Raw genomic sequence first — 22,898 nt, 5'->3', positions numbered from 1 at the left:
GTGAGAACTCTACTTGCTGGCAAGGTTAACAGTTTGTGGCAAACGTTTAACTAATTATACTTGGATCAAAAGGTACTTACGGAGTTTCCATGCTTTTTCTGCAGTGGGTTATGGAAAGAGGGGGATCTGAAAAAGAAAAACACCAGTAATATTTCAGTCTCCCCAGGAATTATATTAAAAAATCTACGGGATAATGTTTTTTGCTCCGAATCTTTTGTTGAAAGCATATTTGAAAATGTGACATAATTTCTCATTGTATTTAGAGAACATACAAGACAAGTAACGCTGCCCGGATTGCTGTTACTGGGCTGGGCACAGCCCGAACAAGCGACGTGGGGCCGTCCCCCATGAACCAACCACCTGCAGCATCCGGTGCAGAGAAATCTGGGCAGCAGTCGACGGCAAGGGCCTTCACGACCAGATCTCCGGACACAGACTCTGGGAACATGTAACGTTGTTGGGAACGTCTTACGGAGCCCTCAGCAAGGTCTTGAACTCACAACTCCGGGAGAGCTTCTCCCAGATCCCGGGGGAGGCTGGGGACATTGAGTCCGAGTGGCCCATGTTCTCGAAATCCATTGTCAATGCGGCTTCTCTGAGCTGTGGTCATTACCCCCAAACCTGGTGGTGAACACAAGAAGTAAGCGATACTGTGTGGCTGAAGAGGGACTGGGAGGAGTTCGGGGAGGCCATGGAGGAGGACTATTGGGTGGCTTCAATCAAATTCTGGCAAACTCTCCTGCACCTCAGGAGGGGGAAACAGAGTTCACCCGCACAGTTTATGGTGCAGGGGGAGACTTGTTGACCTCAAACTGGGGATGTCGTCGGACGGCGGAAAGAATATGAGGACCTCCTTAATTCTGCTGTCATGTCTTCTGAAGAGGAAGCAGAGAGTACCTAAAGTCTCTGGATGTTGTAGGACTGTCTTGGCTGACACTTCTCGGCAACATTCCGTGGCAGTCAGAGACAGTGCCTTTGGACTGGCAGACGGGGGAGGTGGTCACTCTGTTCAAGAAGGGTGTGTTCAAAAAACAGAGGGATCACACCCGGTAAGGTCTATTCCAGGGTACTGGAGAGGAAAATCCGACTGATAGTCGTACCTCGGATTCAGGAGGAGCAGTGTGGTTTTCATCCTTGGACCAGCTCTATACTCTCCATCGGGGGCTCGAAGGTTTTTGGGAGTTTGCTTAACCAGTCCGCATGTGCTTTGTGGCTCTGGCGAAGGCTTTCCACCATGTCCCTCCTGGTGTCCCTTGAGGGGTGCTCCGGGAGTATGGGGTCCAGGGCCCTTTGCCCAGGGCTGTCCGGTCTCACAGGATCCTGGCAGCGGATGTTGTCCTGATGGTTCCATCAAACCTGGACCTGCAACATGCACTGAAACGGTTTGCAACCAAGTGTGAAGCAGCTAAAATCAGCGCCTCAAAATCCGAGGCCATGGTTCTTAACCGGAAAAAGGTGGCTTGCCCTCTCCAGGTTTTGTAGGGAGTCCTTGCTGCAAGTGGAGGAGTTCAAGTATCTCGGAGTCTCGCTCACGAGTGAGGGAAAGATGGAGCGTGAGATTGACAGGCAGATCCTGCAGTGCTGTGGTCACTGTATCGGACTGTTGTGGTGAAGTAGGAGCTGAGTCGAAAGGCAAAGCTCTCGATTTATCTACATTCCTGCCCTCACCTACAGTCATGAGCTTTGGGTAATGACAAGAAGGACAAGATTGGGGTCGAAATCAATTTTCCTCCACATGGTGGCTGGGTGCTCCCTTAGAGATAGGGAGAGGAGCTCAGACACACGGGAGGAGTTTGGAGCAGAGGCGCTGCTCCTCCACGTTGAGAGGAGCCAGCTAAGGTGGCTCGACCATTGGCTCGGCCTTGACCTGGACCCGGGGAAGGGACTATGTCTCTCGGCTGGCCAAGGAAGGCCTTGAGATCCCCACTAGAGGAGTTGGAGGAAGTGTCTGAGGTGAGGGAAGTCTGGGAGTTCCAGCTTAAACTGCTGCCCTAGCGACCCGGCCCCAGATAAGCGAGGATGGATGGATTTAACTTTTTCAGGCAGAAAAACTGGTCCAGAGAAAGCACAAATGTGACTAAGCATATCATAGTGGAGCCAGTAAAGCGCTGTGAATGTTACCTCTTTTCCTCTTGAGCTTCTTCCGGCGTTGTTTGTTGACAAAACAGGCAGCCATCGTGCTGAAGAGAACAGCAGCGGCAAGGAAGCAAATGGTGGCCACGATCCCTGCCACTACAGGACGAGCCAGCCCACTTTCTTCCCCCATCTCTGGAGGAGGGAAGAAGTCTAGGGGACAGAAAGGAGGGTCAGGTAAGTCAATGTAATGATAATAATAATAATAATGATGATAATGATAATAATAATAAAAAGCTGCGAGCAGCGATACAGGCCCTTGCCCCCGCTTGTAACCGCGGGGTACGAGCCATCGCTAAGAGCACACTTCTAATCCCCCGTCTACATCACCCCTCCTTCACAAACAGTACCAACTTCATACAACAAAATGTTCACGACCATGCGGTTCGAGATGTCCTCTGTGGCTTTTATGTTCAGTGTGATGTGGAAAATAAGTGTACCAAATTTTAACCTATTAATGACAAAAAGTTTTCATCCCATTCAAAATGTCTGTAAACTAAAACGCATGTTAGTCTATGGCAGTGTTTGTCAGGTTGCCACGGTAACAATCTTGCAGATAGAGGTATGCCAATCTTGGCTTTTTCGATCAGAATGGTAAGAAGAATGTCTGTGCCAATTTTTTTGTCTACGTCAAAGTAAATGTTTTGACTTCACTCAAATATTCAAGCGGGCGCTTTAGAGCTGTTTGGTGGGGGTGAGTGTGCACATTTAAAAAAAAGGCCGTGGCTGCAGACCTGCGGCGCGATCAAATGGCCCAGCAGTTTCAGGAACCGCGGCACTGCCATATAGCCTCATGGCTAACCCTAACCTTAACCCTAACCCTAACCCTAACCCTAACCTTAACCTTAACCTTAACCCTGACCCTGACCTTGACCTTAACCCTAACCCTGACCCTAACCTTAACCCTGACCCTAACCTTATCCCTAACCCTAACCTTAACCCTAACCTTAACCCTGACCCTAACCTTAACCTTAACCTTAACCCTGACCCTGACCCTAACCTTAACCTTAACCCTGACCCTGACCCTAGCCTTAACCTTAACCCTAACCTTAACCCTGACCCTAACCTTAACCTTAACCCTAACCCTAACCCTAACCCTGACCATAACCCTAACCTTAACCCTAAGCCGGCGCAGTCTAAAACGGCGCGGTCAAATAGCGCAGCAGTTTCAGGAGCCGCGGCACAAAATAACAAGGCGCGGCACAAAATAACACTAACAGTCACTCACTGATTCCTCAAATCGGTATAAAACGCTCTATTCAACCTTTAATGATGGACGAGCATTTGACCTTTGTTTTTGGTGAGGATACAATTCCATTGTTTCTGCGCAGTGTCACAGACACACATGACAGAACAAGGAACACGAAGGGTGTGAAAAAGTCAGAGCCTGGCTCACTGACGAGCAATCTGATGGTCACAGCGGTCTTCTCTGCTGCATGGACTGTATGTAGGTAAGTCCTTGTTCACAGCGCTGTGCTGTGTCCATAGAGTGGGTCAGCTCGTCCACTCTGTGCGCGAGTCTATGTCTACAGTGCTGTGTCTCTGTATGAGAAACTTTGAGACCTCTCAGGAGAAGACGTTCTTGTACATAATTCATTCTGACAGTAACTTGACCATGGATGATCCACATCCCCCAAAACACGTCATGCATATGCTGTATTTAACGATGACTGTGCTTGGAAATAAAGCTATGCATAATCAACATTAGTCCATATCAGTCAGATAATTATTTTTTATCTGCAGAGGGGAACAATCATCTGAGTTGGACCTGTGGCTCATGTCATCACTCAAAAAATACGTTTACTATTAACAGTTTTCTTTTATGTGTAAGTGGGGGAACCTGACTTTGGCAGCAAGAGTCTTTCCCTGCGCTGCACGGAGGAGAGGCGTAAAAATGCTTATTCTTTTGACACCTCCACTCTCTCACACACACCACATTCATATAGGTAAGGTGGGCATAAGGACACAACTGCACCTGGTGTCACCATACACGGAGAGTGCATATGGGCATATACTGTACATAGAAATAATGTACTGAGAAAGTAACAATGCATTTAGAAATGGTTAATTAGATTCACAAGATTAAATATTTAGAATAATAATATAATAATGCAATAGTAATTGATGGTACACAATTAAAGGAAATAAACAATTTTCTTATATCAAAAACATGGAGGAGTGTTTGTTTTCATTTGTATTTTGTTCAGAACACTCTTTTCTACCCAAAGCGTCTCATGACATTACTCTTTTTGTAATCTGACACAAGCAGTCTGCAATGTTGTCTTTCATTGTCCCCACATGAAATCATCTGCCTCTTGCCACGATGTGAGAATAGGTTTTTCCATAGGGCACCACCATGTGATAATGGTCAACCAGTAGTCTTTTCCTGAGCATTACCAACCACTAAGTACTTAGAAATATTATAAGGTTTGAGGATCAAGGATGAAGGACCAGTAGAGATGACAAAAAAGTGCATACTTGTGTTATTTTGAGTATAGGACAGAACATTGTTTTATACTGGGGTCTCTCTTTTCTCAGTTCTAAATGGGTGCACTGTCCTGGTGACCTACATTATGGTGGATCATACAATGGGACAGTTACACCACTTGTTATTATGAACAAGCATTTTTGCATTGGTATTAAACCCTTTACAGCAAACAAAATATGTATATATGTAGGTACAGATTATGGTATGGATATGGAATAGAAGTTTCTGAGCATAAATATATTGAACTCTTAAGTGGGTGAAAGCCTAAATATTGTGGCTGGGAATCACTGAGTCCCTCACATTTCGATGCGATATACGTTTCACGATGCGTTAATAACACAATTTTGTGATACATGCGATAATCGCTATATTACGCATGATATGCTACCTTGTAAAACCCACTCTCTCATTTCATCCCAATTCCAGACACTGGTCAGAATACTATTTCTGAGAAATGCCCTTTCTGCCTCACGTTATTACCTTGCTGCTCCATGCTTTCCTCTCTTTCTCCCATCTTGTTGCCCCCGGACATTTTCTTACATGTGGATTAAAAAAACGTAGGCCTCTGAACTCGAAAATAATGTGATCCAAACCAACTCCAGTGTTGCAGCCAAGGACAGACAAATGTGGGCTTTAGTTTCCTTAATAAACGACGTGCATTGTATTTGGAACAAAGTTCAGTCGATTTTTGCAGAGACTGAGATATCAACTAAAGCCTCATCATAATAGTAAAATATTCTAATTAAAAACTATTATTAAAAAAATAGATGCAATAAATAGGGTGTTCTAATAGCCAGGAAACCAGTAGAGAATACTCCAAAATACAATGGAATTTTCCCCTAAATTTCCAGGGAGAGGACCCCCAAATCCAAAACATGTGGTGTCCAGTGGCCACTGGGGTCACTTTGCTCCTGTAGTGACCTGCAGATGACACCTGACCTTTGCCATTGTGACACTAAAGGCTTGAAATTAGACTTTTCATTGCTAGACAGCTCACCACCCCCACCCAGGGATTTACGGTTTGGTTTGGACGTTGGAAAAAATGTTTTTCTAAAATGACTGCTTTCAATTTGACTAGTGCGAGCAATTGCGCAGGCGCGCAGCTTACAGGGTACAGTGCCCAGACCCCATCTCTGATCAGACCTCCTGACTCGGCATGCGTGCTGATTCAGACATTGGGGCCAGGGGTCAGTCAGAGAGAAAGAGAAGACCAAAAGAGTTCCATCAAGAGGTCCATGAGGAAGGACTTGGGAGAAGGTCTCTCCTCTGGCCTAGCAATGCTAAAATAACATAGGAAAAAAAGTACATTCCAGAGAGAGACACAGTGCAAACTGCAAAATGCAAACTCAAGCAAATTATTTGGTTTTCAAGTCTACAACAAAATTTTGATCCAGGAAACTCTTCAAATCAGCGTCATCAGTGGATCAGTGCAACAGCCCTTTTCGTTATCTGAGGAACGCCTTAGAGCCAAGGAAAACGCAGATCAAGCAGACCTCATCTAACGCCTTTTTAGCTTGACGTGTCGAGCTAGAGCTCCAGACCGAGGCCATGCCCAACCCTGCATGACCCCGAGCTGGAAGAGGAGTCAGCCATCATGGCTGGATCACACAGCTTCTACTTCTGGTCATATGAATGCACATATTTCACAGTTTGGCTGATAAGATCATCATAGAATCGAAATATCATATCTAGAGGCTCCATCTGTTATCAACTCATTTGCATATTCCACATTCATATTTAACCGTTTTATTATTTAGTCAATAAATCGTCATAAACCACTTTTGGTAACGTTTTCATTCCTTTCCAGAAAAGGGGTCAAAGTCACGGTTACGATGTTATACAATACAGTACACAGAAATAATATTTATATATATATATATAATATTATGTTGATGGGCTGAAAGTAATTTTCACCTTAGTTCAAGAGAAAGCTTAAACTTTATTGAGCACATTGTTTTTTGCTCTGGTTATGTACGTGTCAGTTTCGTGGTATGTGTGGGAGACAGGAGCATTCACAAAATGTTATTTTGTTTTATTCAATTTGTCACAAAAAAGCCCAAAAGCTGTTCATTCACCATGACACTGCGTGATCTGAGGCTGTCACGCTGTTCTCGGGCTCGAGGACCGTTCAAGTTGATTCCAAGCTGTTTCTCTGGCCCTTGGCTTCAACCGCCTGCTCTCGCCGACAATCCAGACACAGATTTCCGCTGCTTAAACAAGCCTAATAGAACAATGGCTCCACATGGTGATGTAGGAAAGTGCACAAAAAATATGCCCCCTGGTGTTAAAAAGTGGAGTTGAGGTTCTACTCACATTCAATCCAATAGAGAATGTATTTTTTAAGCTAGAATAAAAAAATAAAAACATAATTTGATGTAAATCTGCCTGGAAAATGGGCCATTGGCCATTGATAAACATATTGGTCAACCTCCATCCATCCATCTTCTGCCGCTTTATCCGGGGCCGGGTTGCGGGGGCAGCAGTCTGAGCAGGGACTCCCAGACTTCCTTCTCCCCAGACACTTCCTCTAACTCCTCCGGGGGGATCCCGAGGCGTTCCCAGGCCAGCCGAGAGACATAGTCTCTCCAGCGTGTCCTGGGTCTTCCCCGGGGCCTCTTCCCGGTGGGACATGCCTGAAACACCTCCCGAGGGAGGCGCCCAGGAGGCATCCGGAACAGATGCCCGAGCCACCTCAGCTGGCTCCTCTCGACGTGGAGGAGCAGCGGCTCTACTCCGAGCTCCCCCCGTGTGGCCGAGCTCCTCACCTTATCTCTAAGGGAGCGCCCAGCCACACGGCGGAGGAAACTCATTTCGACCGCTTGTATCCGCGATCTTGTTCTTTCGGTCACTACCCAAAGCTCATGACCATAGGTGAGGGTAGGAACGTAGACCGACCGGTAAATAGAGAGCTTTGCCTTTCGGCTCAGCTCCTTCTTTACTACAACGGTCCGATGCAGCGACTGCAGCCGCTGCACCGCCTGTCGATCTCACGCTCCATCCTTCCCTCACTCGTGAACAAGACCCCGAGATACTTGAACTCCTCCACTTGGGGCAAGGACACCCCACCCACCTGGAGAGGGCAAGCCAACTTTTTCCGGTCGGGAACCATGGCCTCGGATTTGGAGGTGCTGATTCTCATCCCAGCCGCTTCACACTCGGCTGCAAACCGTCCCAGTGCATGTTGCAGGTCCGGGTTTGATGGAGCCATCAGGACAACATCGTCTGCAAACAGCAGAGATGAGATCCTGTGGTCCCCAAACCGGACACCCTCCGACCCCCGACTGCGCTTAGAAATTCTGTCCATAAAAATTATGAACAGAACCGGTGACAAAGGGCAGCCCTGGCGGAGTCCAACATGCACTGGGAACAGGTCTGACTTACTGCCGGCAATGCGAACACAGCTCCTGCTCCGGTCATACAGGGACCGGACAGCCCTGAGCAAAGGGCCCCGGACCCCGTACTCCCGAAGCACCCCCCAAAGGACACCCTGAGGGACACGGTCGAAAGCCTTCTCCAGATCCACAAAGAACATGTGGACTGGTTGGGCAAACTCCCATGAACCCTCGAGCACCCGATGGAGGGTATAGAGCTGGTCCAGTGTTCCACGACCGGGACGAAAACCACTCTGCTCCTCCTGAATCCGAGGTTCGACTATCGGTCGGATTCTCCTCTCCAGTACCTTGGAATAGACCTTACCCGGGAGGCTGAGGAGTGTGATCCCTCTGTAGTTGGAACACACCCTCCGGTCCCCCTTCTTGAACAGAGGGACCACCACCCCGGTCTGCCAGTCCAGAGGCACGGTCCCCGAACGCCACGCGATGTTGCAGAGACGTGTCAACCAAGACAGTCCTACAACATCCAGATACTTTAGGTACTCAGGGCGGATCTCATCCACCCCCGGAGCCCTGCCACCGAGGAGTTTGCGAACAACCTCAGTGACTTCAGCTTGGGTGATGGATGAGCCAGCCTCCGAGTCCCCGGTCTCTACTTCCTCTTCGGAAGACGTGACTGAGGGATTAAGGAGATCCTCAAAGTATTCCTTCCACCGTCCGACGACATCCCCAGTCGAGGTCAGCAGGCCTCCACCCGCACCGTAAACGGTGTTGGTGAGACACTGCTTCCCCCTCCTGAGGCGCCGGACGGTTTGCCAGAATTTCTTTGGTGCTGACCGATAGTCCTCCTCCATGGCCTCCCCGAACTCCTCCCAGGCCCGGGTTTTTGCCTCTGCGACAGCACGAGCCGCGGCTCGCTTGGCCTGCCGATACCCCTCGATGACCTCCGGAGACCTACAAGCCAGAGTGGCCTGATAGGCCTCCTTCTTCAGTCTGACGGCATCCCTTACTTCCGGTGTCCACCACCGGGTTCGGGGGTTGCCGCCACGACAGGCACCGGAGACCTTGCGACCACAGCTTCGAGCAGCCGCATCAACAATGGAGACGGAGAACATGGTCCACTCGGACTCAATGTCCCCAGCCTCCCCCGGGACATGGGAGAAGCTCTCCCGGAGGTGCGAGTTGAATACCCTACTGACAGAGGGCTCCACTAGACGTTCCCAACAGACCCTCACAATGCGCTTGGGTCTGCCAAGTCTGTCCGGCTTCCTCCTCCGCCAGCGGATCCAACTCACCACCAGGTGGTGATCGGTTGACAACTCTGCCCCTCTCTTCACCCGAGTGTCCAAGACACGCGGCCGGAGGTCTGATGACACGACAACAAAGTCGATCATTGACCTCCGGCCTAGGGTGTCTTGGTGCCATGTGCACTGATGGACACCCTTGTGCTTGAACATGGTGTTCGTTATGGACAATCCGTGGCTAGCACAGAAGTCCAATAACTGAACACCGCTCGGGTTCAGATCGGGGAAGCCGTTCTTCCCGATCACCCCTCTCCAGGTGTCACTGTCATTGCCCACGTGGGCGTTGAAGTCCCCCAGTAGAACAACGGAGTCCCCGGTCGGTGCACTGTCCAGTACCCCTCCCAAGGACTCCAAGAAGGCCGGGTACTCTGCACTGCTGTTCGGCCCGTAGGCCGCCACAACAGTGAGAGACCTGTCCCCCACCCGAAGGCGGAGGGACGCGACCCTCTCGTTCACCGGGGTAAACTCCAACATGTGGCGGCTGAGCTGAGGGGCTATCAGCAAGCCCACACCAGCCCGCCGCCTCTCCCCGCGGGCAACACCAGAGAAGTGGAGCGTCCAGCCCCTCTCGAGGAGATGGGTTCCAGAGCCCAAACTGTGCGTGGAGGTGAGGCCGACTATATCTAGTCGGTATCGCTCCCTCCCGCACAAGCTCAGGCTCTTTCCCCCCCAGCGAGGTGACATTCCATGTCCCCAGAGTTAGTCTCTGTGTCTGGAGATCTGGTCGCCGAGGCCCCTGCCGTCGACTGCCGCCCAGATCTCTCTGCACCGGCCCCTTATGGATCCTCCTGCGGGTGGTGGGCCCACGGGAGGGCGGCCCCACGTCGCTCTTTCGGGCTGTGCCCGGCCGGGCCCCGTGGGGTAAGACCCGGCCACCAGGCGCTCGCCATGGAGCACCCATCCCAGGCCTGGTTCCAGGATGGGGACCCGGTGACGCCGATCCGGGCGACGTAAACTGCCTTGTTCGTGTTGTCATCATAGGGGGCTTCTGAACCGATCTTTGTCTGACCCGTCACCTTGGACCTGTTTGCCTTGGGAGACCCTACCAGGGGCATGAAGCCCCCGACAACATAGCTCCCGGGATCATTCGGGCACTCAAACCCCTCCACCACGTTAAGGTGTCGGTTCAAGGAGAGGACACGCGGTCAACCTCTAGACTTTAATGCAGTTGGCACTTGTGGGTACTTTTGTTAAGCACAAAAATATTGTATTATGCCCCATTTCAGTATACTTTGACCCAAAACTCTGAAGTTTCACACAGTTGACCAGTAGGGCCATAACTGTAGTGAATTTGGACTGTTTACTGGGAAGTCTGTCTTTGATAGAGCCATTTGAACTCAAGCATTATTTTTTATGTCAAATAAATAAATATTTGAAGTACATAAGCGTTTACTGTGCACCACGTACCTCGTTTCCATGCACATCACTTAAAACTCAAATTTATAACCTTTTAAAAGGTTTTAAAACCAGACGTCAGACATTCTATTTTATCATCACTTTTATTATCATTGTCAATACCAGCAAGCTATACATAATTTTAAAGATTATTTTCTCAACAAAACGAACATGTCATTGATTTGCATTGAATAATATGCCCCAATCACCAATTACCAATAGTTCGTGATAAAAATCTACTTTTCACAACCCTTATTCCGGTTCTGACGGACTCAATCGGGTTCAATCCATCAGTAGCTGTACTCATTCTATCCGTAATAATCCACAGAAAAACAATATCGACAGCATTTTCTTCTGTAAAAAAAACTCACAAATAAAGTGTGTCCGATACATCTCTCCTTCCATCGAAAACATGCAGTAATAGTTAGACTATGTTGAAGGGTATGTTTGTTTTCTACACACTCAGCTACAGAATGAGACCATCAACGAGTTTTTCCGTTCACGGGTTTAAACCAAGCGTTCCCTTCTGATTTTTGCGCAGTTGGTCTTTTACCTGTGCTAGCGTGCTAAAGAAGTGACTGCGTATAAGCAGTAAACAGCCAGTTTTTTTTGGTGATTTTACGCAGCACGTTTTCAGATCTTGTTAGCCTTTTGGACGCGCATTTTGTTAGATACATACATGTATTATTATTCCCCCCCCCCTCTATTAGGAAATTCTTGGTTACACTCATGTTTAAACATTTTCACATGCATTGTTTTTAGAATTATAATAAGTATTTTTAGTCTCCAAAAAATCAAAATGTATTTTTATGATCACAGAGGAGCTGGCACAGTTGCCACATATTTGGATCACTTGTTCCGAATATGCTTTTTGATTCAAAAAGTTCAACAGCACCAAAATGCCTGTTCCTAGAGATAGATCTGAAACTTTACACAGTTGTTGACAACAAGATAAACAACAAGTACAGTGAATAGCATAAACAAACAATAAAGTATGTCTTGCTTAAGACCTTAATAAAGTGACAATATTCAGGCAAGACTAAAAAAAGGTATGTATTTTGTATGTTTGGGCTTCTGTAGTGTAAGTTCTGAAGCCCTGACAGTGTTCATGTGCACATCTGCAGAAACTAGAAGGCCTAAGCTTTATAATGATGCATCACACTTGCATGTGTGCTGTAAGATCTTTTTTTAAGCAAGGCCATTTGGGTATGTCCAACTATTGTGCACAGGGCAAAATAGGTTGGTGTTATCAGGTTAAATTACAATCAAAAATACTAGGCAAAATCATTAAGTTCAAGCTTTATTAAGGCTAATAAAAGTGTATTTGTTGTAAAGTTAACTGTAATATCAGCTCAAAACTATATTTGTTCATCAAAACAGGATGCTGAAATTGCAGGACAAACAATCAGTGTAGCTTTGATGCAAGTATCAGTGCAATTTTAGATGCAGATAATCTGTTGTCAAATATGAAACTGTTTTCAACCAGCAGGGGGCAGCACACTCAAACCTGCAAAGCTTCTCATTGCAAAAATCTTCCTTATAAATGCTATCAACAGCTGCTCTTACAAAATTATGTGTCCTCTGTGACCTCTGCAGCATAGCAACATTTGAAGCCTTCTGATTCCAGAATCAAGCTTAAAACTGACAAACTAACCAAATGAATCTATTTTTAGCACAGTCTTGCAGTACAGGCACTGCCTGAGAGAGGCAAGAATATGATGTCATACTTTAGAGAATGGCTTTAAAGAGCATTAAAACATTATAACTCTGAGTAGCATAAACGTAATGTTGCACTTGCTGTGTGTATATATAATACAGCCACCGGCCTTCTTCGGCTCACACATGTAAATTTCACCCCCAGGTGTAAAATGTAGCTAATGGGACTGGTTTTAAGTCAAGCCCCGACAATTGTGGAGCCTCCTTATACGGAAGTACAATACGTGTTAAGAAGGCCATTTTGTATGTTATAGTTGTATGGGAAATGGACAATATGGCTGGATTGGAGATGTAATGCTCACCTGTGCTTGACACTCCAACTACGTTACTTTGTTCACTGATGGTATCATCCATGACCGCCATCACACGGAACTCATACCACGCCTCCTAGACACACAAAAATGTATACATGTATATGATCACCTTGTATTACATCATCTATACACAGCTCCCATTGAATTCGGCCAGTAGATCCTGCTGCTCAGCTTTTCCAGGTGGTTTGTCCACTACACCACACTGCACTGACCAAAAAGTGCGACGGGCCCATGTGACTCCAGTGGAACAGGCAGCCGCAAATACAGGTCCAGGCAACAGTTTTGAAATAATGATAAGGGTCACAATAGATGAATAATGTCAAAGAATGAACTGTATAAACGCCTCTATATGGCAAAGATAATGGTGCTTTAGTAGCTAAAATGTGTTGCAATAATTTCCATCAAATGTTATTAAAATAAATAAACATGTACGCGCATGCACACGCTAATTTCTGTAGATTTCAATGTTTCTTTTATTGAGGGTTTAACATAATCATTTACATACATGTAAATTGGCTGAAGATTAGGTTACATTTGCCCCACCAACAATAATAATCAGACAATCAAGTGCCTTGTTTTCTGGTTAAAGACAGGAGAGGCACCAAACTGAGATCCTTTACCTGTGTAAAGCCAAAGAAGACATCTTTGTGCACAAATGCCACAGTACAGTATGGGCTGCAGGGTGAGTGGGCGTTTGCGCTGCAGTAAAGGTAGTGATAAAAGCATATTTACTGAGCTGAAAGTGGATGATTAGGTAAAAAACTGAATCCAAAAAACACTCCAAAGGATGTGGATGTGTCCCAAACTGTGAATTGGCAAGAGCAGAAAGACCGATACATCCATCAGTGCACTTAAATGTGTAGCGTCAAGAGACTGGCATTACTGACATTTGCAACGAAAACCATGACAACAGGTACAATGATCTGACTTTCTTTTCGAAATAGCAGCACTCATAGACTAAAGAGACATAGAGAAAGACTCCAAGACTCACAATTGAAGATATATTTTGTATAAATAACATATTAGAATAAGTATATTATTATATATTATATTATTATTAAGTATATTAGAATCAAGCAGAACACTATCAGATGAAATGTGGTTCAGTCACGACTGAACCAGATTTCATCTGATAGTGTTCTGCTTGAACACTATCAGACAATTTATTCTCTGATATGCCTATATAGTATACGATGTGTTCACTCTCTGTAACATGGTGCTAAGGGTTCTTGCCCAGGACTTTACCTGAATGAGGTCGCGGGCGAGCAGCTCAGTCTCCCCAGCAGGAATGCTGTCGTCCAAAACCTCCCATCTCTCGCCCAGGCGGAACTCCATGACGTAATGCTGAATAGGTGCTGTGTGATTGGCAGGTGGCATCCAGGTGAGCAGCACTCCCTGCTGCGTGCGATTGGCTGTGAGGCACCGTGGTGGGGTAAGCAGCACCAATGGTTCAGGGGTACTTATAGGAAATACTAAGACAACAGAAAGTACATTAGTATAAGTACAACAAAATATTCATCACCTTAAAACATTGCATTTCAGCCCTATCCTTAGTCCTTACAGTTATTGTAAAGCCCTTGCAAATTTTGAATCAAGAGGGCCCAATAATACTAAAATGTGAGCATTCACAAATAGATCTCCAGACACACACTTCTATTTGGAGCCTGTTTCAGTCAAAAGTTTTTTTTTAATAAACATATTTGAGACATATAAATATATAATTTCTAAAAAGTTGCTAAATGAAATGAATGTCTAAAAAGCCTCTGGGCTGAATAGTGAGTTGGCTATTTTCTTTTGGAAGGCACAAAGGTGACACAGCATGGATAGTCCCAGTTTTCAGCTCATAACTTACTTTTAAATAATTCTCTGTGACAGCTTAATCTATACGTAATAACTTCCTGTTTTGATTGAGTCAGTCAACTAGGAGGTATAGTACAAGGAGATTGCAAATCATTTCTGTACAGGACTATCTTATAATACACAAAAGTTACATTAAGGTGTGTTTCCGGTAAACCCGACCGACCTGAATTTCAAAATAAAAAAAACCTGACCTTAAACATTTGATCGCATATTTACTGGCCGTACGTTTCGAGAATGTCAAATTGTGAGAGAGAATCCAAAAGCTGCGGGAAAAAATCATCTGTGGGGATCGTAAGATATGAAAATCGTCGCACTTTGATAGGTTTCGCTTTACCTACGGGGTGTGCAGCGTGCAGACTGGCTGCCGTGGCCGTGGCGACAGCGGTGAAGATATTTTGTGTGACGGTCGAAAAGTGCTCACATCACGTATTGACGATAAAAAAAATCGTGCGACGCAGACACTGACAGCCTGTCACGGGTTCATTCGCCACTTTCAAAGTTCCAACTACAGCTGGAAATGCCTATTAGCAAGTGATCAATTTGGTCAACGAGACTCCAAAGTACGGCTGGCACTTACAAGCAATGGTGCTTTGGAAAACTTTTTGGGGCGAGTGGATCTACAGCTCATCGAACACACGCGCAGGGCCACAGCGCGGGTCCAAATGGCTCTTTTCCTGTGGTTGGACTAGATAAATAGTCTAGTATAGATGTAGAGAACTATTTTATTCAATATCTGCATACCAACAAGGCCACTTCAATGCCAAGCGTTCAGAAAAGAAAATTGTCTGCAAAACCTGTGCGAGGATTTTAAAATATATTAAAAAAAAATAATAATAATCCGACCCACCTACCTGAATTTTTTTTTCAATGTTACCGGAAACACACTATTTATGTTATTTGGCCTTAGTTTACATTAAAGGGGAAATATTATGCAGATTGGCACAGTATCCCTCAACACAAACATCAGATGGAAGTCCTTCTCATTAAAAAAGTGTCCACCATGGTGTACTTTGTTACTGTACTGTACTGTAGATGTTTCAGGTGACTTTACTTTGGTATCTGTACTTTACTGGAGTATTACATTTATTGGCTAAGTTTTACTTCTATTCTTTACTTTTAAACCCAAGTGTCTGTACTCCTTACATTATCAAAACGGCTTGGTTACTTGTCTTTAAATCTGCATGTTTTTGAGCTGGCTCGGATCAACTACACTATTACAGCGGTCAATGTTTACTCTAATACTTCATATGTCTGAGCAAACACACAAACTCCCTGAAAATGTTCAAATTTGCTTTTTATTTTGTGCCTTTGGAGAAGTGCACAACCTAACCTTGAACATAACCAGCTTAGAGGGAACAGTGATAGCGGCGCTTCGCTTTATTTCCTTTCACTTCTAACTTTTGATCCAGACGCACCCACAACCCATTAGAATAATGATATAAGCCGTTTGGACCTGAGGCTGTGGCGTGAACACGAGAAGAAAGAAAAGGGAAAAGAGAGCTGCGGGGGCGAGCAAGAGGAGGAGGGCGTTCATATGGCGACGGTGAAGGTACGCTTAAACAAACTTAATGAATAATATTTTAGAGTTGTTTGACTGTGGTGTTGCTGAAAGAAAAATAGACCAGGCTATAGCTCCTCAGATGAATACAAGGAGGGGGAAGGATTATACCAGAGTGCAGATGTCAGGATTTCCTTTTTATTTATTTAAATTTACTTAAACCACATTCACAATGGTGTACGTTTGTATTGTCACCTAAGTAAGGAGTTTAGCCTGTACTTTGACTTTGATCAGAGTCATTTTTCAGACGAGTAATTGTGATTGTAACCCAGGGTATTTCTCTGGTTTGTTTTATGACGGGCAGTGTAGCATCATCAAATCCTGTCTTTATTTATATGTGATCGTGAACCTTGGAAACGTTCCTCTGATGTTTATGCATGTTAAGGTTGTGCTAATGACAACTTAAGACTACCCATAGCCCTTACAAAATAAAACATTTTGCATTTACCCACTGCAGAAATGGTCTTATTGTGAAAAAGTTAAACACTGACAATGAATCGACTCTGCGTGACCAACGTATATTTAAGAATAACCTTCAGAGGTTTTGATTTTTGGATTTGACCTTAGCTGTTAACTTACACCAAGACCCATTAAAACTACTTAAAATGTTGCCTAAATTGTGCTTTTACCACAAAATGTAATGTACCTTAGGCATTTGGAATAAATGTGGTCACTCTATTTATGTATTGTACAGTATATTGTTTGAGCCTTGAGTGCTCAGAAAATTTCAGTTTCAGCAGTCAATATTTTTTTTTAATCTACATTTGGGCAGGTAGGGTTAAATATGCCCCTACCACTACAGGAAGTCAATGTACCTGTTTCTATCATTAAGTCATTTTGGATCAATATTGCAGTTTACAATGAACAAAAATATTGCTTTTTATCTTCGATGGCTTATCTCCCATGTTGCCAGAGATATTGACAGTGCTTTTTCATATCAAAGTCTGTTCAGGCTGTGAAAACTCACAGTATCAGTGAGGTGCTGCTGCAGCTGGATGTGTGAAACAATCACCTGTTTCACTTCATTTAGAGCATGACTTTCTCACACTGCACCTGCTGCTCTACAATTCAACCTTAAAATAACTTAAGACGTATGTGTTATTCCCTTTGAGGAAACCTTAATACAGTTTAATTATTGATAATTTATGATAATATCTGATTCACTTTATTTTGCATAATTTGGACACAATTTAAAAGAGCCGTCAATACATTGCCCTGCACATAGCATTGGTGCTATTGTAATGTCAGTAAATGTGCTTTTGGTCAGCACGGGAGCCTTTCTGTGTCTGTGCTATGTTGCCTGCATCGCGGCTGAGCTGTGATGGCCGTTCTCACCTAGTGTGTTCACAGTGACAACCTCGCTGAAGGGGCCAGTGCCAAGTTTGTTTTGGGCCAAGACACTGAACTGGTATGTCGTCTCTGGCTCCAGGCCCGGCACCACCATCCAGTCACGGCCCCCCGGCACAGCCACAGACAGCCAGTCGTGTGGACCCAAGTGCTCCCTCTTCAGCCTGTCCACAAGTCAGATTGAGAGAAAAGAGATCAGACCCAGCAGGAGCAATGACGCCAACACTCGTTCAGTCTTAAGTAAACGCTTATAACATGTTCAATAAGGTAGATGTGTTAAACTAGACCAGGATCTTCAATCATTTTAAAGCATCATGCATTTTAGCTATGCGCATAGAAAGACTACATTAAAGCAACGTGAGCACATCTTTTATGCATACATCATACATAAATCTTTGACTATTTGATGACGTAACAATATTCACTAATATAATTAGCCCATGCTACACTTAGCTTTCTAGTTTGCTAGTTGCCCATGCCATACAATTAGCATTAACAGCCTTGGTTCAACAATGCATAAACCGTATGCATGCAAGAGCTGCCATTTATATGCTTACATTTAATAGTATTTGTTGATGACACAACATACTTTTAGCATCGGTGCATGGTTAAAAGCATCAGATTTGCCAGAATAATAAGGTTATAAGCAAAAAGCTATATGTTCTGCATCCCTTTTTTGATTCCGACCTACAACCTGAGAATTACCAAAAGCTTATGAAAATTAAATTAGAAGGCGAGTTAGAATCAGATAATAGTTTGGTATAGTTAGAAATAAAAGGACACCATCTACAATTACTAGTTTTGGGTAGAATATAATCTTATGAATGTGGATAGTATTTTATTTATCACAATATGTATTAAATTGCAGTTTGTTCTTTAAAAAGTTGTGGTTGGACTTAAAATGTTGTCACTAGCCTTATATCATATTTATTGTGATTAGACTTCAAAACTTGCAAAGAAATGTTTAAAGTGCCCTGGTCCAATCACGTTTCTTCCATTTGAACAGCAGCAAAGCGGCAGCAGCGGGACAGAACTCGGGTCATGTTCAGTCGAGTTGTTTTGAAGTTCTCCAGCGGCACAAGTTCAATATTAAGAGATGAAAACGCACTTGCACCGGACTTCCGTGTATTTCCATCTCTATGCTTTCACAACTGCTCTGAACACAACCCTGGAAAAGACATTTTAGAAGTAACAGAGGAAGTAGTAGAAAAGCAGGAAGCAAAGCATGCTGGGATGACTCACACATGGCCATACCAGACTGAAAATGTCTGCTGGTAGCCTCCGTCGTAGCCCACCGCCCAGGACACATTGGCCCAGGTGGAGAACCCGACCACACGGACATTGGAGGGGGAGTGGGGGCTTGTGCCTGCAGAGGACAAACACTGGTAAATAACTCCTATAGTGAACAAATGTGGATAAGACTTAAGTTATTTTGCTCAAACAGAAGTACAAAAAGTACAACACAAACATAAATCTCAGGTCGTCAAGTTTTGCCAATGATAATCAAAGCATCCACAGCAGTCATTAAACTGACAACTTAAGTCACATAATAGTCTTTTTTTTCCTTAAGCCAGATACCATAAATGTTTTACAAGCCAATTTGTGGCTTTATTGAATAAACAAATGAAATAGCAGCCCTAAGGCCATAAGAGAGGGAAAAGATAAACAGTTATAAAGTATGAAATGTCAACATTGACATCTACCTATGACTTGGACGTGCGTGCTGGCAGTGATGCTCGTGGCTACGTTGGTGGCGACACACTCCCACTCTCCATGGTCCTCCTTCGTCAGGGACTTGAACTGTAAACTGCCGCGGGGCAGAACATTGTGCTTGCTTTTACTGGGCTTTCCTACCTGTCATCATTGAAGCCAGACAAACAAAAATGCACATGAAAAAATAATCATGTTTCAGTTGGTGAAATAAGCATACAAGTCTACAAGAGTCATAAATGATTCACATGATTAAAATGCTGATTGTATAATCAATGAAAGTGCTGTTTAAGAATCACACACACTATTATGGTTAACACATTTTCTTGATGGCATCTTTATAGACAGCATTAAAATGTGATTAAAAATAAATAACAATGCACACTTAAGGCCATTCAACTTTGAGTTGTCACTTTAGAAATATAATTTGCAACTGCAAAATCTCAGAAAGTTCCATAATGAGTAAGAGTATCTAACCTTCCTCCATGTGATGTTGGGAAAGGGGTCTCCCTCTGCCTCACAGGGGACGACGAGTTCTCTTCCTGCCTCCTGCCTGTACTCCCCTCCAGGGACCACTGAGAATTTGGGAGGGTCCTGTCCAGAGAAACAACAATATAATAACAGTCTAGTAGAATAATCTCATAACATGTGTGGGTACACCAAACATAAATAGTAATTAATAGTAAATACAGTTTTATATAGCAATAGTGTACCTTTAGCACCAGGGGAGCAGGAAGGGACCATCCCATAGTACCCAGGGCGTTGTAAGGCATACAGGTGTAGGTGCCGAGTGAGTCCTCCGTCACCTCTGCCACGCGGATGCTCCCATCCTCCATTTGGCTCCAGCCAGGGTACTGAACATGTACAAACAACATCTTTAGTAACTGATCCTATTTGTTACTCACACCTAAAACCTGACAAATGAAAGCAGGACTTAGTGAGTGGAACAAAACGTGGCTCTGAGGCAACTGACCTTGTCTATCCTAAGAGGGAGGCCATCTTTCTTCCACTTAACCATAGTTACAGGGGGGTTGGCATCGACGGGACAGCGGATAAAGCCGGGTAGACCAATTGCCACATAAATGACAGCTGGCATGTTCACCACTCGGGCAGGATCTGAAAAAAAAAACGTACAATAAGACAGCGGCAAACATTTCCCGATAAGCTTTCTCGAGTGGGAACTTGTGATCTGGGCTACAACTGAATGGAAATAAAGACATAATTGATAGAGACATCATTAACATTGGCACAGAATAGTACAGTATCCATTATGTGCTTTTATTATCAAGTGTCTTATGCATGGTCAGATACATTTAGTTGTGTTTTTGTCTATTCTAGTTTGTTAAAGGTTGGCTGGTGTCTGTCAATGAGAGAACGGTAAAAGTGTTTAATTCCTCTACTTTTAATATACAAAGCTGTGTAGCAAATTGAATGACATCATGCTGCAACTGCAGCAGTCACTATCTCTAATCTTTAATTAATGAAAACAGACATTAATTAATGTCTTTGAGGTAAAGGTCACCTGGTGTAGGCCCGAGGAGAACAAAGTGAACTGAAAACCTTATATTTCAAAATCTGAAATGTAAAAAAAACGCCAGAACAGCAGGAGTCCAAATGAGGTCAAGGGGGAGAGCTTAGGAATAGGCAGAGTGATAAGGAGGGAAATTGGTGTGAAAGAAGAAGCGAGGGAGGGGTGATGACGAAGAGGAGCGAGCACTATCAGCAGAGCGATTGAAGAAGGACGCGTGGGAACGAGGACAGGTGAGGGAGAGATGGAGAGATGGAAGAAGAGGGTGACGTAAGGCTGAGCGAACTCAATATCAGCACATGACAGTCAGCTGCTCTGACAAAGGACGATAGAAAATGATCGAAGAAACAGAAGAGGGAGGGCACTGGGACGGATGCAAAGGGAACGAGGGACAAATCCAGGGGATCAATTGACTGCGGCATTGCCAACACAACTTTGTACTACAACTCCAGCCCTAACCACCAGCACCGGCAGTGCTCCACCACAACGCGCCCAGAGGAGCCCCGGTAAAAGTGCCAGAGACAAGAATATCTGCCAAGTGTCTAAAAATAGCCCTCAGACAGCACTATCGCTCACGACACGCTGGTAACCCGCTGCAAGGGCTGCTTTTGGGGAAGTTTTCCATTGGCTGAGCCCTGTGAGGGAAGGAATGAAAAGCTGACAGAAACATCAGCAGAAGGGCACATTTTAGGATAGAAAGAATAAATGTGATGAGAATGAGAAGAGGGCAGATGCTGGGAGCCCTCTGCAGCCTGAAGGATGGCAGTGGCCGCTCTTACAGCAATGATGTAATCCCTACAAATGTGCTCCCCCCAACCCTCCTCTGTGCCCCCGCCTCCTCTCATGACGGCTGCTCCGCGCACAGTCTAATATGCAGCCATCAAAGAAGGCTGGAGAGCAAGGGAATGCAAAAATGTCTGTTGCCTTGACTACTGCCGGTGAATGTTGGTGACCAGTCGACAAGAAGGCTACAATCTCCCGTCCGTGAGTTTGCTCCCCACTTCAAGACAGAAGCATTTGATAAAATGTCCCCCGAAGTCATGGAATTGAGCCGTGACTGCGTGGACTGAGCAAGTAGGCAGTGACATAAAAAGCAATTTCTGTAAATGAGAGGAGGTGAATGACAATTAAAGGGCGAAGGCAAAGATTTGACTAATAGAAGAGAGTCAGTGTGAAATTGAACGGTTTTGTTAGGATAATGTGTGGCAGAGGTTGAAAAGAGTTCGCCTACGGACTGGCAAAGTGTCCAAATCAGTTTCACAGTGCAGAGGATCCTCCATGTGCATTTTACAGGCCATCATAATACTTTTGAAAATACAAAGGGTATAACTCTGAAACAAGCAGAAATACTATATACAGAATATGTGATTATTTAACATTAAACTTTAAAGGCAGCATACTGAAATCCTTGTGTACTGTGCTTTGTTAAATATGCCAACGTATTGTTTAGTTCCATCTTTATTTTAGAGAAACTAGAAGATAATGGCTCTAGTTACTGGAGTCCAAAGAGCCCAAAAATGTATTGATACTTAATTGGCCCATTCTTGACCATTCCAGAGAATGTGTTTCAGACAAACCAACCTTTTCGGGCAAAATATGAATAAAACATGTGAGTAAGAAGCACTCACATTGCACTGTTAGGTAGGCAGAGGCAGTTGGTGGCCGGCCCAGGCTGTTGCTAGGTGCACAGGTGTATCTCCCAGTGTCCTCTGGCATCACTTGGGCAATAATGAGGGAGCCGTCAATAAGAATACTGACTCTGCGCTTCAGGTCACTGTGAAAATATACAGTGAAATAGTAATCCTACATTCAGTACCATGATATGACAGATACGATTATACATGTCTCAAAACAAATAAATATTGTTTTCTGTCCAAGCAATATTATCATGCAGTGATAAACATTAATATTCATTAGCTAATGCAAATGTTCAGCTTTCTTTAAATACTAGGGACATCTGCATGTTGGAGGAGATCCCAGAGATGTACGTTTATGGTTGACTTGGCCCCACGCACAATGCCTGAAAGCGTTTCAGCATTATGCTCCACACAAAAGAAGTTAGATTTGGCAAGTGTATGCTGCTCAAAAATGGGCATCAAACCAATTGGGAAATCATATGGAACACATGAAAAATGCGCTCCCTGTATATCAACAGTTATGTATGACTGTCTAACAGTCATTTGGTGAACAAAGCACAACAGGCAGCGGTTCAG

At 44.6% G+C, this 22,898-nt stretch overlaps 1 protein-coding gene across 3 annotated transcripts in view; it reads right to left on the bottom strand.

Annotated features, from left to right (window-relative positions):
- The window catches only part of igsf9bb (immunoglobulin superfamily, member 9Bb), a 75,521-nt gene that overhangs the window by 10,797 nt on the left and 41,826 nt on the right, over window positions 1-22,898 (bottom strand). For 2 of the 3 annotated variants that reach the window (XR_011926953.1, XM_072446783.1), the window contains exons 7-17: window positions 22,314-22,459; window positions 20,131-20,273; window positions 19,871-20,011; window positions 19,635-19,751; window positions 19,151-19,301; window positions 18,690-18,813; window positions 17,436-17,611; window positions 13,928-14,154; window positions 12,671-12,755; window positions 2,122-2,286; window positions 81-126 (exon numbers count right to left, since the gene is read on the bottom strand). Coding sequence is in view for 2 of the 3 variants with exons in the window: in XM_072446783.1 (XP_072302884.1) it covers window positions 81-126; window positions 2,122-2,286; window positions 12,671-12,755; window positions 13,928-14,154; window positions 17,436-17,611; window positions 18,690-18,813; window positions 19,151-19,301; window positions 19,635-19,751; window positions 19,871-20,011; window positions 20,131-20,273; window positions 22,314-22,459 (1,521 nt within the window). In the remaining variant the exon portion in view is untranslated. The remainder of the gene's footprint in view (window positions 1-80; window positions 127-2,121; window positions 2,287-12,670; window positions 12,756-13,927; window positions 14,155-17,435; window positions 17,612-18,689; window positions 18,814-19,150; window positions 19,302-19,634; window positions 19,752-19,870; window positions 20,012-20,130; window positions 20,274-22,313; window positions 22,460-22,898) is intronic. The other variant, XM_072446784.1, reaches the window with a different exon arrangement.

This window comes from Eucyclogobius newberryi, unplaced genomic scaffold (genome assembly GCF_026437365.1).
Source record: "Eucyclogobius newberryi isolate DKJ021-1_F unplaced genomic scaffold, fEucNew1.0.hap1 SCAF_15, whole genome shotgun sequence".
NCBI classification, from domain to species: Eukaryota; Metazoa; Chordata; class Actinopteri; order Gobiiformes; family Gobiidae; genus Eucyclogobius; species Eucyclogobius newberryi.
Note: the sequence above shows the minus strand (reverse complement) of the source record. Positions and strands in the feature narration are given on the sequence as shown.